At 36.0% G+C, this 20,331-nt stretch overlaps 1 protein-coding gene across 10 annotated transcripts in view; it reads left to right on the forward strand.

Moving 5' to 3' along the window:
- The window catches only part of KALRN (kalirin RhoGEF kinase), a 927,260-nt gene that overhangs the window by 431,312 nt on the left and 475,617 nt on the right, over positions 1 to 20,331 (forward strand). For all 10 annotated transcript variants that reach the window (XM_051985449.1, XM_051985462.1, XM_051985457.1 and 7 more), the window contains exon 10: positions 12,010 to 12,132. In XM_051985449.1, coding sequence (XP_051841409.1) covers positions 12,010 to 12,132 — 123 coding nt within the window. The remainder of the gene's footprint in view (positions 1 to 12,009; positions 12,133 to 20,331) is intronic.

Consider the following 20,331-nt stretch of genomic DNA (forward strand, 5'->3'; position numbering starts at 1 on the left):
GAAATAAGGTACAATTAACCTATGAAGGAAATCAAAAATGCAGGTGGACAAAAACAGAGGGATTGGGAATTCTATGTTGTGGTTCACACTCATTTCCCATAGTTCTTTTGCTGGGTGTAGCTGGTTCTCTTCATTATTGAACAAATGGAACTGATTTGGTTCCTGATCATTATTTTAAAAAATAACATTAATTTAAAAATATCTATCATTTAATATAAATTAACTTCTGCCACACTTAAAGGCTTCCTCAGGACAAGGTGACTTAAGAGAGTTGGACTCAGGAATTTAGGATCATAGATTGAAAGCTAGAAAGGACCTTAGTGATCATATAATTCTTCACCATTATTTTGAAGATCAACAAATTGAGGCCCAGAAAAGTTAGGTGATTTCCTCAAGATCATACAGCTAGAAAAAGGCAGGGTAGGGATACAAATACAGATCTCAGCATCTTTGTACTGTACTCTAGTGACTCTAAACTACAATTTATATATTATCTTTTTAGGGATTTCTCTAATGAGAAGCTAAGTAGCTCAGTGGATGGATGGGATCAGGAAGACTCATCTTTCTGGGTTCAAATCTGGTCTCAAACGCTATCTGTGTGACTTGGACAAATTGCTTAATCCTAGTTGCCTCAGTTTCCTCATCTGTAAAATGAACTGAAGAGGGAAATGGCAAACCGCTCCAGTATCTCTGCCAAGAAAACCCCAAATGGAGTCAGAAAATATAGAACATGATTGGAAAATGACTGAACAACAGCAAAAATACCTGATGTATCCAAATACTGTGTGAAGGACCATGTAATATTTCTGGGCAGAAAGAAGGAATAGGGATCTTTAATAAATATTTTCAGATGTATAAACTTTGAGGAAATACAAGAGATGCTGAGTATTTTCTGTCATTTCTTTCATACACCTAGAAAGCTAAAGTTTGGCACTACTTGGAGAGGGGAATAGAGGGAACATGAATTGCCCTCCTTTCAGAGGATGAGTTTTGTGGGGCATGTACAGGAGCCAAGCTAAGTAATCACCTGCCATTGAGAAAGTTTATGGAGAATTTCCTTCTTTGAGAATCCTGTAGGCTCATGTAAAATAATTATAGTGCTAGAGTTGTGTCTAGGGATGATATGAAAGCAAATCAATTAAGTTAGAAAATATGTCAATTCCAAGACACCAAAATGAAGAGCCAAAGTCATATAATATATTATATATTCAATACGTATTTGCTTTGCTTAAGGTCTCTCTTGAAGAGCCATTGCTTCTCCTTGCTAGACCTTTAAAGCAGATACTGCAGCATACTGGTAGCAGAAGATTGGAGTATTCTTTCCTAGAATTGTGGGATCTCAAAGTTAAAAAGTATATCAAAGTTAATTCAGTCTAATCTATACTCAAATAGGAATGCCTTCTACAATGTCTTGGATAATTTAGCCTCTTTGAAAAAATCCATTGGTGAGAAGTTCAATATATGTTCTATGTTAGAAAACTATTTTGCTTTTAAAATGTTGAGTTGATATAAGCAACTTTAGGAATCTACATAGAAAGAAGACTTGTAATCTTATAGAGTTAGTTTTATCGTTTTAAAGTGGTTAAGATCATCTAAATCAAATGTGAAATCACCAATCTAGAAAAAATTTGGAATAACATATTTAGAGTAAATCTATATTGGTTCTGAATGATTACCTGTTCTTTTCCAAATACTTAATAGTCTACACTTTTAAAATGAATTCAATCTTATTTTTGAGGTAACAGGAAGACTTGAGTTCAGATTATCTTCTATCTTGCTCCTATTATTAGGTAAAGACAGGGACTCCCCTGCACTGTCTTAGACAGGGGTCTTCAAAACAAACCTTTTCACAAATTGCTGATTTTCCAGTGATTTTGCCAGGATAAGTAAACCTCACAATCATTCTTTCCTCAAAATAGACTGGCAGATCAGGAGGATGCTATTAGACAGTTTACCTTTATTTTATCAAGCATTTATTAAAGCCTCTCATCAAAACATTGAAGGTTGATGGGAAAATGTGGGTTAGATTATTTTATAGGTAAATGAATTCCCAGATGATTTAAAAAACAAATATAAAGAGATTATTAGTGTTACTTTAGAAGGAAGCTTATCGTGGAGTTCCAAAAGACATTGCCATCTTGGCTCTGTCCTGTTCAACAATTTTATCAGGGCCTTGTAAAGGCACAAAAGGCATAATTATAAACTTGTAGATAGTTCAAAGTTGGGAGGGGTAATTAATACAAAAGATGAAAGAACTAAGATTCAAAGTGTGTCAGTAGGCTGAAACAAGGAAGATAAAATTTGTTGAATCTAGAAATGTAGTGTTTCACTAGGCTTAAAAAATCAGTGTAACGAATGCAGAATATAGCTATCTTTCTGGGCAGCAGTTCCTGAAAAATTTCTAGGGATTTTAGTTGACCTATTCAATATAAACAAGTATTTTTTGTTATAGTAGCAAAAAAAAAAAAGAAAAGATACTATAGTATTTGGACTGAATTGCTGTCATAATATCTCACAGAAAGGAGAGTAATTCTACTGGAATAATAGTAATGTTACATTTATATGGCAAAGCTCTCTTCTCCCAATGGCCTTAATCTGATTGCGTTTTCTCAGTCATCCTTCTTCAATATTTGGTACCATTAGCCACCCTCTCCTCCTGTTTACTCTTTCCTCTATGGAATTTTGTATCACTGCTCTGGCTTGATTCTCCTCCTGCCAATCTGATAGTTCCCTCATAGTCTCTTTTCCTCTGAAATACATAGTGCAAAGACTATTTGTTAGCTTCACTTTTTAGAAAAGGATACTAAGGTTTTGAGGGATTGGGACATGGCCAACTGAGACAATGTCTAAGGGAGTATCCAATCTCTTGTTACCAACTCTCTTTCTTCTAGTCATGCTGCTTTTTGAAGTACTCTGAATGAATCAAATAATACTTATTGGGATATTGATGAACTAATGTCGATTGAGTCCTGAGGAAGGCTACCAGCATGGATAAAAGGGCTAGACATTATATTGTATCTTCATACAGTAATGGAATGGTGAAAAAAATAAAAGAGAAGACTTAGGGAGAGAGTATTAATTGACTTCTAATTTTTGAAGAAAAAAGAATTAGACTCATGCTGGGCAGCCCAAGAGGAAAGAATGAGAGTTGGGAAATAGAAGGTACTAGTTGGAGAAAGATTTTAGCTCAGTATAGAGATAGATATTAGGCCTGTTTACCAGTATGTCATGCTAATAGCATTGTCCTGATCCAATAATCTAAAATTTTGACTAGTTTAAGAAACTTATTAATGGGGAAACTCTCTTTATTAGTTCAGGTCAGCATTCTCACTGCAGTTTACAATTTTGATTTCTAGAGCACTGAGAGAATGACCTTGGAGTTAGGTTGTTTAGAGTCACACCATCAATATATCTCCCACATGAGCCCAGATCTTCCTGGTTCTACAATATAAGCTGCAAGTTTAAACATTGCTTCTCAATATAACCTGGAAGTGCAATCACTGGAATTATGAAGCCAAAAGTAGATCACTAATGTCAGCAATGTGATAGTTGGAATCTCCTACAGATGATTGAGCCCTAACTCTAAACACACACTCTAACCCTAACCCTAAATTTGCTTTTTAATTCAATCTTAAATTTGTTTCATTTCTAACCCTAACCTTAACCCAAACCACATTGTATCCTGATAAATATTTAAGTTCTCCATCATCTAAGTTCTATCCTTTGTTTCTTCAGCTTCATAGCAATAGGTTGCTTAGAAGGTGGGCAATGAAAGCCAGGGAGAAAGGGCAATCAGAGCAAAACTAAGGGAGAGGATGAGACAAGTTAAGTTTATAGATGATAATAAATAAGAATTTTTGTTAATAAAAGGTTCTGTGCAGTGGTTAAAAAGAAGTGCTATAGATTCAGGAATAGAAAATACTACTCTGAGGTTTCCTTCAAGTTTTTAAGATTCTTTGTTATTTAAAAGAGCCAAAAAATTTGGAAGCATAGGCTGCAACTGATCTTGCCCCATTAATCCAGTGCCTTTATTCAAAGACTCTTATTAAATCTCATAAAATAAATTTGTGTTTGCTTCTCCTCAGAAAACTAAAGGGTCTGGATTCTTCTCTGAAAATAATTCCTTTTTGATTATACCCTTGTTGGATTCCAAGCAATTACATGGGAGGAGATGGGGGTAATTAGGGAATTATGGTTAATGATTATTAGATTGGCCTTCAAATCAAGTACATGGTTGTGAGTGCCCATATTTTGTGGAAATAAGCTGTTCTATATAGGATTGACATTAAGTTCTTTCTCCAATATGCCGAACATTGTGTTAAAAGTTGGGGATAAAAGTATAAAAACAAAATAATCTTTATCCTCAAAAAGCTTATATCTTATTGGAGGGAAACAATAAACACCTGGACAAGTGGTTGTAGACAAGTCAGTTTATCTCCTCATGCCTCAGTTGCCTCTTCTATAAAGCAAGGGAAAAGTACTTGGTCGAGGTGGTCCTGAGGGCCCTTCTAGTTTTGTGCCTATAGTCCTATCAAAACTTGCCAATTGCTTACAAGCAGCATAATGAAAAAAGTCCTAGGTTTGGAGTTAGAAAACCCCCAAAAGAATACCATTTTCAACATTAGGATATTGAACTACTCACTAGACTTCAGCCTTCTCAACAGTCATTTAAGGTCCTACTATGTAACTAGATGATGGAAATGCAAATATAAAAACAAGACAGTCCCTGCCCATAACAAGCTTACATCCTACTGTGGAAATAAAATATGTTCATAGAAAAGTAAATGTGGGCTATATTGACAAAACAAATACAGACTTACTGACTGCGGGTTACAGATGGGAGACATCGGAATGCATTAACAACTGAGGGAATGAGGAAAAGCCCCTTAAAAAGGTAAGCTTGAATTGAGCCTCAAAGAGCCATAGGAGTTCCCAGAGGGGAAGGTGAGGAGAAAAAGCTTTCTAAGCATGGGGCCAGACGGCATGTACAAAGTCACAGAAAGGATAAGCCAGTTTGACTGGAATGTAGAGTACATGGGATCAGGGAGTGGAAGGGGAGGAAGGAAAGAGAGATATATAATCAACTTGGTAAGGAAAGGCTGCATTATCATTATGTCCCCAGACTCTATCACAATGCCTGTCACATTTTACATACTTAATAAATGCTTGTTAATTGGTTAATTGGAATAGGCAGTATTTGGTAATGAATTGATTTTAGGGGATAAGTAAGAGCAAGGAGTCCAGGGTGACATCAAAGTTTCAAACTTAGTTGATTGGTGATATCTGTCACAGAAACAGGGAAAGTAAGAGGAGGTATAAGTTTAGGTGGTGATGAGAATGAGTTCTGTTTTTGATATGTTGAGTTTGAAATTCCTAGTGCCATTTCAGTGGGAATATCATCTCTAAAATGGTTCCACTACTTTACCTCACAAGATTTTATATGGGAAGAGTTTTGCAAATCACAAAGCTCTGGGAGAAATGTGAGCTTTTATCCTACACCTCCCATGCCAACTTAGTTGCAGTTAGCAAATAAACCTAAGTGCCAGCCTTATTGCTTCTAATCAGAGAGTAAAATCAGTCTTTCCCAGCATGAGTGTGAGCTCTTCCAAAAAGTATTAAGTGTGTAAGCTGGAGAACAAACCTTTAGGGGAGAGAGAATAGCAACAGGTAAACCCCTGTATATTCCATATCAAGAAAGAAGGAAGGAAGGAAAGAAAGAAAGGAGAGAAAGAGAGAAAAAGAGAGAGAGAGACAGAGACAGAGAGAGAAAAGAAAGGAAGGAAGGAAGGAAGAAAAAGAGAGAGAGAGAGAGAGAGAGAGAGAGAGAGAGAGAGAGAGAAAGGGAAGAAGGGAGAAAAGAAACAAAAGATAGAAGAGAAGAGAAATGAAGCCGCTAGATAATGTACTATGGATAGAGCACAGGCTCTGAATTCAAATCTAGCCTCAGACACTTAAAAATTTACTAGCTGTGTAATCCTAGGCAAGTTACTTAACTCCAATTGTTTCAACAACAACAAAAAGTCATGACGTTTAATTGACCTTATTGTCCATTTACTTTTTTGGATATATTTTGTTTATATATTTTCTTTAATACCCTTTCCCATTCTCTTACCCATTCCTTATAATAAACAATGAAAAGAAAAAGGAGAGAGGGGAAAGCAGGTCAGCTTTTGACAGTCCCACACCCAAAATCCCCCATCTCTGAGAAGGGTATGGGTTATGTTTTCTCATCTCTTCCTCAGAGACAAGCTTGATCAATATAATTACACATCATTTAGTCTTTTCATCTACCATTTTCATTGCTGTCAATGTGTATATTGTCTATATTAGTTCTTATAAATCTTCCCATGCTTCTCTGGATTATTCATAAGCATAATTTCTCTCAGGGCAGGTTTTTTTTTTTTTTTCATTATTTCCTAGTCAATGGGCACTCACTTTGCTTCTAGTTCTTTGCTACCACAAAAAGCACTGCTATGAATATTTTGGTTGATTTGAATATTTCTTTCAAGAAGGCTGGTGACCTTGTTTGTGTGTATGCTTAGCAGTTGGATCTATGGCTTCAGCTTTCTTGAGCCTCTCTCTCTCTATTTCCCTGAAAAATAGGAAAGTTAGCAATGAACTGTCAGAAGTCATTGTATTCTAGCCTCTGCCTCTAAACTTTTCCAATCCCACGTCTACTTGAGAAAGTTCTGGGGTAGAGGGAAACAATTGGAAGGTCTTTTCTTAAAGACCTACAGAGAAAGGGATATCCCCAATTTCATTTATCATTAGTTTCTCATCACCTTCACTGTCTAGTCCTTTTGGGTTAGTGACTGTCTTCCTTCCTTTTACAAGTGAAAGCATGAAGGGACTTTTTCCCTCTGTCTATTAGTCACTAAATTGTACAGGTCATATATATTGCCTCCATCTGCAAAGTTCTCTCACTTCCTGAACACTATGTAAGAAATAATAAAGAAAACAATGCTAGAATGGGTCATTGAAGAAGCTGACATAATATTAAAGAAGGCAGTCCTTCTATGATGAAAAAAAATTTTTTAGGTAGAGGCAATTGGTCCCTAGAAGAAACCAACTTAAGACCTCATTAAATAAAAAGAACTTTTTATTCTTTTAAAAATATTTTTTTTAAATATAAAAATTTTAGAAGAGCTCACATTCATGCTAGGGATAAAATAAAAAAATAAAAAAAAAATATTTTTAAAGACTAATATGAAAATCATTATCTCCAACTCATAGGTAAATTTAGAGTCAGAAGACCTGGATTCAAATCCTAATTCTGCCCAGATTTATGGGTGTGACTTGGGATAAATTTGTTAACATCTCTGGATCATAGTTTTGTTGTCTGAAAAAATGAGGAGACTGGATTTTAAGCTCCCTTCTAGCCCTAAATATATGCTTCTATGAAGATTAAAATTCAATAAATACAATTTGTATTTGTATTAAATTTGTATTGAATACAAAATTGTATTCAATAAATACAAATATATATTTATGTCTATATGAATATATGTATGAAATACATATATTTTGTATGTATATATACATAAATATATGAAATACATATACTTTATATGGACATATAAAATATACACCTATATGTCTATATACATATATGTATGTATATAGATATATGTGTGTGTGTGTGTCTATGTGTGTAGGTGTGTGTGCATATATATCTCCCAATATTTTTAATCCTAGATTATCCTCTCTCAAGGACAAGATTGAAGGCAGAAGGAAAAAAGAAAGTTAAAGATTAGTGGAAGAATAAGAGATAAAAAGAGACCAAGATGGAGATAGAAATAATAGAAAGCAATTTGACTTTAGTCCCTTCACCCTTCTGGTTATTTTTGCTTGGAAATGTTTTCACCTATCAATTTCCTTCTGAAAATGATACATAAAACACTGAAAATAATAGGGCCATAAGATCATAAATTTAGTAGCTGTGAACTGACCAAGAGAAGAAAATAGCATGACCATCACTTCCTCATTCTTGACACTATTCCTCTATCAGTATATACCAAGAATTTGTTATCCAGTGATACTATTGATGTGATTTAGGAACTAAATGATGTGATTTAGGAGAGCACCAAATGTTGAGATTGTTGTAGACACCAAATGTTGGAGTTCAGTCATGTGAAAAATTCACAGTGGCAATTCTCTTTGGCAAAAAGTAGGTTTATTTAGGAGAAAAAGTTACAGACAAAATGAAGAGATACAATAGGCACCAGGAATGGTAAATATGGAATAGGGTTGGGAGAGCATAGAATTAGCAAGGAAAGGGGTTTTAATAATTAATGATGAAAAAAATAAGTTCCCTAATGGTACTTACAATTAGCCAGGAGAAAGGGAATAGCCCATAAGGTTGAAGTATGCCCTTAGCTGGCAGCATCCTAAAAGAATTAGGATAATTAAAAAAGTTAGCTATAAGAAGAAAAAAGATGCCATAAAGCATGAGGGAGGAATGAAGGGAAAGACATCACAAGGCAGAGTACTGTAGTGGGCTATAATCCAAGAGGAATCAGCAAAGATGGTGTGCGTCATGGACAGATTTATAGGGGAAATTTAACCTCTCAGGTTTGACATAACTTGGATTTCTTAGCTGGACGCAGCAAGATGGGGCCATAAAGTTAAACTGATCCTCATCAGTGCCCTTCCTGCTTGCCTCAGGCAACAATTCCATCAATGTTTCATTTTTTCCTCTGTCAACTCCACTAGTTATTCAGGATCTCATCACTATTACTAGAATTTTACCCCAAGAGAGATCAAAGAAAGAGGAAAAGGACCCATGTGTACTGAAATATGTGTAGCAACTCTTTTTTGTGGTAGCAAAGAACTAGAAATCAGTGAGGGAGTGGCTAAACAAATTATGGTATATGAATGTTACATTATGGAGTTGTATTGTGATGTGAAATGAATATGATTTCAGACAATCTGGGAAGACTTACATGAATTGGTGCAGAGAAAAATGAGTAGAACCAGAGAACAATTAATACAATAGTAAAAAACATGAACAATTTAAAAAACCAGAGATCTGGATCATCCACTTCTCTCTGGAAAGAAAGATGACATTTTTTGGACATAGTTAATGTGAAAATTTGGGATAGCTAAGTGGTATAGTGGCTAGGGTACCAGGCTGAGTCTAGAAGATGCATCTTCCTGAATTCAAATCTGGCCTCAGACACTTCCCAACTGTGTCCCTGCATTGGTCACTTAACCCTGTTTGCCTCAGTTTCCTCCTCTGTAAAATGAGCTGGAGAAGAAAATGGCCAACTACTACAGTATCTTTGCCATAATCATGAACAGTCAGACACAAGTGAACAATAATATCAGAATTTCTTTTTTCTGTTTATGCATATTTATTACAAGTATTTTTCTTTCTTAAGGATAGAAGAGTTGGCAGCAAGAGAAAATAATATTTTTTAACTGAAAAAAAGTTTAATTAAAAAAAAAGAGCTTCTTAGTGTATGTGTATGTATGTGGTGGGAAAGTTGTTATTGTTCTTTTGGGTTTTTGGCTGCCTTATCACACTATTGTTTCTTTAAACTTACAGACTACTAAAACCTCCAGATCTTTAGCCACATGAAAAAAATGCAGCCATTTCTCCCCAACTCTTGTAATGCTGGAGAAACTGACATAGGATAGAGATTAGAGAATAATTTAATATTTTATTTAAAAGGGAGAGATTTACTGGGACCAAATGGATCCATGGTTTGGTTCCAGGGCTGAATGAGACTATCATCTCCAAGAATCCAGCCATGAATGTCAGATACAAGGTTCTTTTAGAGAACAAAGGGGAGGCACCTAGGATGACATAATGGAGGGAGGTACAGGAGAGGCTCCTGATATTCTAATGATGTCTAAAATGGATAAAGACTTTTATCCCATCAAACATTAAGAGGGAATGATTATAGCCTAAGGTCTAAGCTATAAGACCTTTATCCTATCAAACATTAAGAGGGAATGGTTATAACCTGAGGCAGAGTGATTGAATAGGACAATTAGGGAAACTGGGACATTAAAAGGGAACTGTGGCACAACATCCTGAACATAGACATTTGATTTTTTAAAAATGTGTAAAACCTTACATGTGTCCCTTCTACCCCTTAAATTCAATGCCCTTTTCTAGCATTAAGATTTTGTTGGATCCTGATCAACATTCATCATATTAGCAAATTTTTCTCATTTTGGTGACATATTAATAATGGTTGTGGTCTGATTGTTCACCAAGTTTTGTGGGAGTCCACTTAACTACTGTCTCTTAGGCTATAATTATCTTGTCTTCAAGAATATTTAATTGGGATAAAGAGTAAAGTCCTCTTGTTTTTAACTATTATCATCTCCCTCCTTCACAGCCCTAGCCCAAATGTACCTTTTTATGTTTTTCAGAATATAATGACAAACAAATGTTTTATAGTAACATCAGAAAGAAGCTGTTCAAACTTACTTAGCATTCTTGAATGTAAAAATTCTTTTAAATGGATGAAAGTAAATTGCACAAGTCTAAAAAAGAGCCCCTTTTCCAGACATATTTGCTGGAATTTTGCTTCAAGGGACTTTAGAAAAATATTGAATCTTTTAAAAAATCTATTTAAATTTATGCAAATATCCAAGTGATAAAAGATATGCAAAACAAGTGACAAAAGATATGCTTGGTAGTAAAAATCTGTCCTTAAAGTTTTTCAGCCCTGAAAGGTTAAGATTTAACTCATTTACTATTGCAGTAAGAAAGGGAGGGGATTAAAAGAGGAAGTCTAATCTCTAGATTTTTTTAAAAGTAAGAATTAGTCATGAATGCATACAAAGAACAGAGGTGCCAAAATTCATTCATGATCTGAATTTTTTTTAATTCAATTATTCTGTGCTAGACTTTAGATTTACTAAAATACTTATTTTTACTCAGGGTTTTGTTGTTGTTTTTGTTGTTTAGTATTTCATATAGTTTGGAGAAGAGAATGGAAAATACTCCAATATCTTTGCCAAGAAAACCCCAAATGAGGTCATGAAAAGTTGGCCACAATTGAAATGACTGAACAACAACTCCATATAATGGAATGTCTCATATCTATAAGATAGGTTCATAGGTAATTGCTGGGGAGCTAAAATAGACTTTAACACAAATAACTAAATTAACTTACTGAATCATAGGTTTTACCTTGTCATTCTCCTATTAAATTTTTTTTTCACTTGGCTCTCTATTCCCTGTTAGATAAAATGTAAACTCCTCATTCTTCCACTTAAGATGCTCTATAATCTAATCTTCATTTACTTTTCCATCTTTTGTTTCATATAGCATGGTATTTTTTCTTTATTTCATATAGCATTTCATGAGACCATAGATTAGAATCTGGAAGGGACCTTCATTTTACAAATGAGGAAACTGAGGCTCAGAAGGATATATGATTTACCCAGAGTCACTAAGTAGAAATAGATTGATAATCCTGTCTGGAATGCATGTACTCCTCATTTCTGTTTCTTAGGATACTAAACTTCTTTCCCAGTTCTTTTTTCTTACTCCTCAAATAAATTCTTTGTTTAGGCTTTTTTGTCTATGTATTACCCTTAGAAGAATATAAGTTCCTCCAGGGTAGAACTTTGTCATTAAATCCCCAAGGCCTGGCAGGTTACCTTACATCAGGGATTCTTAATTTTTTGTTTGTCATGAACTTATTTGACAGTCTGATGTAGCTTATGGATCCCTACTTAGATAATATTTCCAACTGCATAAAATAAAATGCATGGGATCAAATGGAATACAATTACATAAAATAAAGGTGTAACTCTTTCCTCATTCAAGTTCATGAATTTAATAAAATCTGTACTTGAAGTGGTCTACAGACCTTAAATTAAAGTTCTTGCCTTAAATATATTAGACACTTAATTATTATTTGTTGGATTTAATTGGATTGACTTAAAGATAAGATGAAACCACTTGGTTAGGGATTGATGCTCTTGCTCCTCCATTAGTCATTTCATGATGAGAAATAACTGTTAATGGCCTTCTTTCTTCATCAGGTGTTGGACTGGATCGAAAACCATGGAGAGGCCTTTCTCAGCAAACACACAGGGGTTGGAAAATCCCTGCATCGAGCCCGGGCCCTGCAGAAGAGACATGATGACTTTGAAGAAGTAGCTCAGGTGAGAAGCGATGTGGAGTAAGAAAAGACATGGCTAACATTTGAACTTTCATATCCCTCTCCTCTTTTCTTTCTATTCTTGCCTTTCCCACTGTAAGCCTTTGGCTTTGAGAAATGGTGGAATTTCCTTTGCTGGATAACCCAGAATCTCTTAAAGAATCTTGATACCTTGGACTCTCTACCTTCATCTCTACCTCCTATTCTTGGGCCACTAAAAATTATCTTTAAAGGAGATGCTGGCCAGATGGACTGAAAATTATAGTGGCCCTGTCCTAGGGGGATATTGATGTCTGGCTATGAAAACCTAAGTGTTTGATTGTGTGATTGACTTGGACTCAAACTTCCTCTTCCTTCTCCTTTCTTCTTCTTCTTTCCTCTTCTTCCTATTCCTCCTGCTTCTCTTTATTTCTCCTTTTCCTTACCAGTCTGATCACCAGATCATCATCATGATCATCATCACTATCATCATTATCATCATTTCATTATCAGGATAGGTCTTGGATTTATGGGACTCCAGAAAAGTCCCCAAAGAGCCAACACTACCTGACATTGGAAATTAGTCCTAGCACCTCAAAAATTTTTCATCTGTCCTATGAAATACTTTTGAAAAAGATCACACATTCATTCATTATCAACTAATACCTTAAAATTAATAGCAATATTTAAATATCTGAAAAGGGAATCTGTTAGGGATATATCTAACACCACCATCCTGTTTAAATTTAATATTGGAATTAAATGAGGTACTTGAAGTACATTGAGTAGTTAACAAATGGAGGTTCATTTAGTCCTAATAAAAGAAGTATATTCCACAAGGATAATGTAACACTTGGGCTAATAGGCGTCCTTTGTCTCTTAGAAATAAATTTGGTCACTGGAGAAGAATATGGTACCTTAAATGATCTCAAGTCATTACCAAGTCTGAAGGGCCCTGACTTCATGTCTTTTTATGCTCTTGAGTGACTAAGAAATTTTTTCTAGGGAGGTGAAGTTTGTACCTTGCCCCATCACTGCACTAATTAAGGACAAACTTCTTTGCCTTTAAGGGGAACAAAAGTAAAACCTAGTCTAATCCTTCTTGGGTGGAGGGGAAAGCCATGTAGATACTGATCTTATTTTGGAATCATAAGATCATTGTTCATAGAGCTAGAACTGGAAGGTATAGTAGAGTTAGATGTGGACACCTGAATTTACTTCATATCTACTACAATCATCATTGTCATTCCAACTGGTATAAAAGTTTTTAGTTGCTTAGCTACCCTTCACAGTGGAAATATTAATTGAGTTTGTGTTATATGATGAGCCCTTGGTTTTCCTGTTACAACTGGAAGATTAACATGAATCTTATTATCCAATTCATCATTAAACATTGTCCCTTTAATTTTACTGATGAAACTGAATTCCAGAAAGACCAATTGTCCAATTACCCAAGGCCATATAAATAATAATTAACAGAGTTGATATTTGAACTTAGATTCAAATCAAGTGTTCTTTTCATTTTGCTAAAAGTGAGGAAAGACAGGCTTTATTTACATCACAGTTTTAGCTAAGATTCAGTCCCCATGTGTAGGGCTAACTTGGGCATTGTATGGCTCATAGGTTCTGCTCAGCTGGCCTGGATAAAGAACTCCAAGACTGAGACAGATCAAAAAAAATGTTATATTTTGTGCAGAGATGAGAAAGAAAAGATTTAGATTTACAATTTTATTATTATGGGCAATTCCAACTGGGGCTACCTACAAAGACTCGAGGAGATGGAATGACTTGCTCATTGAAATATACTTTCAGAGCTTCAGAGCATATTATCTACATTTAGAAAGAACCTATTTTATGGATGAGGAAACTGAGACCCATAGAATTGATTTTCCTGGGGTCATATGGCTAGTAGTGCTAGAACCAAGACTTGAACTAATTTCTTCCATGCTTCTTTCCCAACTATTTCTTTTTAAGGCAAGTGGAGGGGACTAGAATAGAAGCAAGGGTTGACATTTCCTTTGAAAATGAAATGGGATGAAACTCCCTCTACTAGTACAGCTCAGCACATTTTCTGCAACTTACAATCTTGGAGTCATGGAGAACTGAGAAGTTTGATCACTTACCTAGGATCATACAGATTAGTGTATGCTAGAAGTGGGACACTCAATTTACATCTTCCTGGCTTTGAACTGGCTCACTGTAACATATTGGTTCTCAATTCTTTATGAATTGAAATTAATTAAATTATAAATCAGTATTCAGAAATTACTTAGTGCTTGTGCAAACCCTGGTCAAGTTACTTAATCCTATTTGCCTCAGTTTTCTCTTCTGTAAAATGAGTTAGAGAGGGAAATGGCAAATCACTCTAGTATCTCTACCAAGAAAACCTCAAAATGGGGTCACAAAGAATTGGACAGAACTAAACAACAACAATGAAAACATTAGTTAATTGTATTGATGTTCAGTGAATATCCAACCAATGATGTTATGTGGTATGAATGTTAGAATATTGTGGCTTCTGAGGAATTAAAAATTAGTATCGTACCAGGGGTTAATGGAAAGGCACATAGTGTGTATAAGCTGTAACAGACAACCATAAGGAACTTTGAAGAGATATAATAAAACATGCCATTGTTAGAATGCATGAGCCAAAACAGAAAATGTTCTGGTCATGGGACAAGAGTAAGGGGCAACAGATGAGCAGCCCAAATCTTCCAATAGTCTCATTGCAATATCAAGGAAAAGGAAATAAAGCCCCCAGCACCTTAGATGAACAAATTTATAGGAGGATGTGAATAAAATACACTCAAGATGGATGGGCATAGATGATTCATGATATGCATAGCTGGAGATAACTTTCAAATCAATGAGAGAATAGATCCATTTGAATAAGTATTTGAAATCGCTATCCAATGATAAATTCTTAATGAGACACTTATTATTGTTGTGATGATGATGATTATTAATAATGCTGATAATTCTTCTCCCACTTGCTCCCTGGGACTATAATTCCTTAAATCTGCAAAGCTTCTCATTTTACAATTAGAGATAAAAGGCTAAAAATATTAAAATATCCTCTGACAAAGCAGCATTGCTGATCTCAGATCCTTCTCTGCAACCAGACTTTGATAAAGAGAGGGCAGACTAAAGGGAATAGAAAAGGTCTTTGAATCTGGGAGAAAAGAATTATCAAAAGGAAGGGAAAGAAAGAAGAGGTATCCTTTTCTTTCCCATTTTGCCCAGGATTAGACCCACCTGCAAATAAGACCATGACTAGTACTGATGGAAGCATGACTCCTACTGCTAGTGCTGCCTGGTTTGGCTCAGAGGTGAAATACATCTTTTTGAAGGATTGAGGGCTCTCTGGGACTTCCTCTGAGGTCAGTAGTCTGAGCAGAAATTTCTCTTCTGGAAAGGAGAATGGCAGATGTGGGCAGCAGAAAATGGAGTAAGTGAAAGATCAGAAATACATCACCCCTCAAGGCCTTCTTATAAATATGCCTCCTGAGTAGATAGATCTTGCAGCCTGGAAATAAATCCTCCATCTTTACCTCATTGTAGAAAATTGCTTTCTGTTGTCTCCCTTCACTTTGGGGGACTCTGAAGGTAGTTAGTGAATGTATAGCAGGGTGGTTCAGCTGAATGGATTTCTTAGGTGGTATCAAGGGACTGTCCTTGAGTCGAGTAAAAGGGAGACAGTCTGGGAATATCAATCTGTCTTGGGCATTCTTTGGTGTGTTTAACACAATCATCATCCCTAGACAGAGACAGATGGGAGCCATCCAGATGTAGAACGAGGATTTTCATTTGTTTGTTTTCAGAATAACCAGAATGTTTGTTAGAGCTGGAAAGAATCTTGGAGATCATTTGTTTTAATTCCCTTATTTCACAGGTGAGGGAGATGAAGTGACTTGCCCATTGTTATACACTTCCAGAGGAAAAGTATCACAATGCCTCAGAGCATATTATCTACTTATGGAAAGAATCTATTACTCTCATTTTATGAATGAGGAAACTGAGACCCATAGAGAAGAAATTACTTTCTAAGGGTCATATGCTAATGTGTGTCAAAGCCAAGACTTGATCTCAATTCTTTGGACTTCAAGTTCAGTGTTTTTCCATGCTTTTTTCTTGACTGTTTCCTTTTAAGGCAGATGGAAGGGACTAGGGATATACACAGAGATTTACAATTGTTCTTAATTTTTCATTTCATTTTTATTTGCAGTTAGTTCTACATTCTCTTTCTCCCTCTCCAGCTATTGAGAAAACAAGAAATACAATACGTGTTATATATATATATATATACAGCCCTGCAAAACATATTTCTGCATTAGCTATATTCCAGGGGAGAAAGACAAGAAAAATAAAAGGGAAAAATATGTTTTAGTCTATATTCTGAGTCCATCAATTCTGTATTTGGAGCTGAATAGCATTTTATATTAGGAGTTCTTTGGAATTGGGTGCATTATTTGATTGATCGGAGTTACTAAGTCTTTCACAATTGTTTTTTCTTATACTATAGTTGTGTAGATTGTTCTAGTTTTGCTCACTTTACTTTTTATTAGTTCATATAAGTCTTCTAAAAATTTTCTGAAATCATCCTCTTCATCATTTCTTACAACATAATAGTATTCCTTCACATTCATATGTTTTTTCAGCTATTCTTAAAAACAACAACAACAACACAAATTTGGCTAGATTAAAAGTTCAGTGACACTCATGGGCTCAATTCCCAAACTGAGTAGCAAAGAAGTTTTGACCAGCTCCATTTTTCTACTTTGGCCACTTTGTTCCTCAGTAGGCAAACTGGTGGCTACACACTCCAGAGGCTTGACAGGTTAGTGCCAAACTTACTTTGGACACCAGGCTGGCTTTAACTTTGCTGCAGTTCCAGCTCCCGACTCAAATGCTCTACCAACCTCACCCTCCGGGACTACAAGTGTGCTCCACCATGCCTGGAGAGATTGGCAAATTCTTGGATGGGACACTCAGCACTGGGATGAAAAGAAGATTTCAGTTTGCCATCTCTGGTCTGTCTTCTCTATATGGAATGTTCTTATGAGTTTTTCACTCAGAGACCCATATGGATATTACTCGGGTAAACAAAGTATAGATGGCAGTAGGACATGTTTTATGGAATTTGGAAGGGTATTTTGAAATCTTGGTTTCCTCATTCAATTTTTGTCTCCGTGGTCAAAGAAAAATTCTTCTGTTAGAATCAATAGAATCACTACAATTCCTGGGGGATTTCTCATGTAAAATTTTGGGTTGTAAAGACTGTCTAAAGGATAGAATCTTAAGTGATTTTTGAGTTGTAACACACCAGGAAGCTCTTACTGAAGTTAAATTTGACTTCAAAAGGGCTCAGTTGTTCTTACTATATGTTTTCATCACTTCATGATTAGAACAGTTCATGTTTTTAGCCGTGGGGGAGAGAAGAAGAGTAGATAAGTGTTTTCTCATGTGCATTGTCTCCTGTCCATATTTCCTTACAATTTAGCATCAAATTCTCTTCTAAATAAATGATGTATGAGTTGGGGGAGCAGGGAGAGAAAAAGAGGGGAAGATTGTTGGTAGCTAAATTACACTAAGAAGACACATTATAAAAAGAAACAACCCAATTACAAAGCTTTTGTATCCTCCTGTGATTTATTGAAGGATACTTTTTATAGTGAACCAAGGCATCAGAAAGTCTGGAAATAGGAAAGGTTATACAGGTCTTCAAGTCTGTGTCTTGGAACCATAATGCATCTCCCCACTGCATTTCTACTGGCTATTTCCCCACTTAGAATGCATTCTTCTGGGGCAGCTCTTCTGGCAGTTATCCACTGGGGCAGTGGATAGAGCATCAGCCCTCATGCTTGGAACAGGCTTCTGCCAGTTGAATGGTCAGCCACCTGTGTTGTCAGATTATCATCTTTTGGGATGCACTGACAAAGATAATTTTCCAGCCTTTTTGTATAATCATAGTTCCTTTCTGGATGTATATAGGATATTCGGAGAGGATTAGAAGGGCTTGCTAAGCTTTGTCAGGGCTGCTTATCCACCTTCACTCAACTCTCCCCTGTGGCTCCAGGAAGCTGTAGCACACCTAGGAGTCATAACTCAGGTTGAAGGTAAGCGACAAGTCTCAAGCCTGTCAATAAGTTAGGGGTATGTCAGCCTTAAGCACATGAAGATTTTCCCCAGCAGCAAGGAGACTGAAGCGGGCTCTGATGGGGGAGCACTTAGAGCCTGGTAAGACACTGAAGATACCATTGCATCCTGAGCCATCACCAATCATCTCGACTGCTGTCTCACCACTAGACCTCAGTGACTCAGGAATAGAGAGTGAGGCAGACAACTTTGTACAATTTTGCCTTACTTAAATCCAGTTCAGTCAAGTCAAGACATCATCCATGAGGTCATTGGTCCTCTCTGAAAATAGAGAATGAACAACAACAGTTCCTTTCTGGGATGTGTTAATGATGTTTCTCATTTGCTTCCTTTCCTTTCTTCCCAGGAATTCTAGGGCAGGAATTGGTGGGGAAAGCAAGGTTTTATCTCTTTTCTCTCCTTTCAGATTTGGGATTTGTTGTCTCTGCTCCTGCTTATATCCTTCGGGATCTCTGAGCAGAGCATCTGTATGAAGGGATGAAGGATGGAGTAAGGGTGGGGGAGAGTCTCTGACTCACCTCATGATTGATTTTGCAAAGTCCTCATAGAGATGGGAGCCCATTTTCAGGCTCTTGACTGAATTCTTTTTTTTTAATTAAGACTTTTTATTTTCAAAATATATACATGGATAATTTTTTACATTCGTCCCTACAAAATCCTGTCTTCTAATTTTTTCCACCTTTCCCCTAACCCCTCCCCCATTCAGCAAGTAATCCAATATATGTTAAACATGTGCAATTTCTCTGTACATATTTTCACAATTATCATGCTGCACAAGAAAAATCGTACCAAGAAGTTAAAAAAAATGAGAAAGAAAACAAAATGCAAGCAAACAACAAGAGTGAAAATTCTATGTTGCAGTCCACATTCAGTTCTCACGGTCCTCTCTCTGGGTACAGATGGCTCTCTTCATAACAAGACCATTGGAACTAGTTTAAATCACCTCATTTTTGATGAAAGCCACATCCATCTGAATTGATCATCATATAATCTTGCTGTTGCCGTGTATAATGATCTCTTGGTTCAGCTCATTTCACTTAGCATCAGTGCATTTAAGTCTCTCCAGGCTTCTCTGAAATCATCCTGCTGGTCATTTCTTACAGAACAATAATATTCCATAACATTCATATACCACAATTTACCCAACCATTCTCCAACTGATGGGCATTCATTCATTTTCCAGTTTCTTCCCACTACAAAGAAGGCTGCCACAAACATTCTTGTACATGTGGGTCCCTTTCCCTCCATGAAGATCTCTTTGGGATATAAGCCCAGTAGAATCACTACTAGGGTATGCACAGTCTGACAGCCCTTTGGGCTTAGTTCCATATTGCTTTCCAGAATGGTTGGATCCATTCACAGTTCCACCAACAATGCATCAGTCCCAGTTTTCCTGTATCCCTTCCAACATTCCTTATTATCCTTTCCTGTCATCTTAGCCAATCTGAGAGATGTCTTAATTTGTATTTCCCTGATCAATAATGATTGAGAGAACCTTTTCATTTGATTAGAAATGGTCTTAATTTCTTCATTTGTAAAAAAAGAAAATTAAACAATTAAAAAAACAGAAAAAATAATTTCTTCATCTGAAAATTGCCTGCTCATATCCTTTGGCCATTTATCAATTGGAGAATGGCTTGATTTCTTATAAATTAGAGTCAATTCTCTATATATTTTAGGAATGAGGCCTTTGTCCTGACTGAATTCTAAAAAGGCTTACTTAGTAGAACCCATGAACTCACCTCTCCACAGTCAGCTATAGCTGTATAGAGAAAGGATTTCATTGTAAAACAAACAAATGTGTCATTAAGGTTGTTCATGTTCATGAATTGACTTAACCCTTAATTCTCCTTAGTCAGTCTCTAGACTCTAAAAAGCATGTATGGAAGGAAGAATATGATTGATAGACCAACATTCAGGTAAGACTTTGGGTCAGTAACATTTATGACATTTGGAATATAACATTTATGAACTAGCTTAACAGTTTATTACCAGGGAGTTAAAGGAAAAGGTACTAAAATCCCAAATTAGCTTGCTTTGGAGCAAGGAGTCATAGAAATGACAAGTT

Source organism: Antechinus flavipes, chromosome 3, assembly GCF_016432865.1.
Source record: "Antechinus flavipes isolate AdamAnt ecotype Samford, QLD, Australia chromosome 3, AdamAnt_v2, whole genome shotgun sequence".
NCBI lineage: Eukaryota > Metazoa > Chordata > Mammalia > Dasyuromorphia > Dasyuridae > Antechinus > Antechinus flavipes.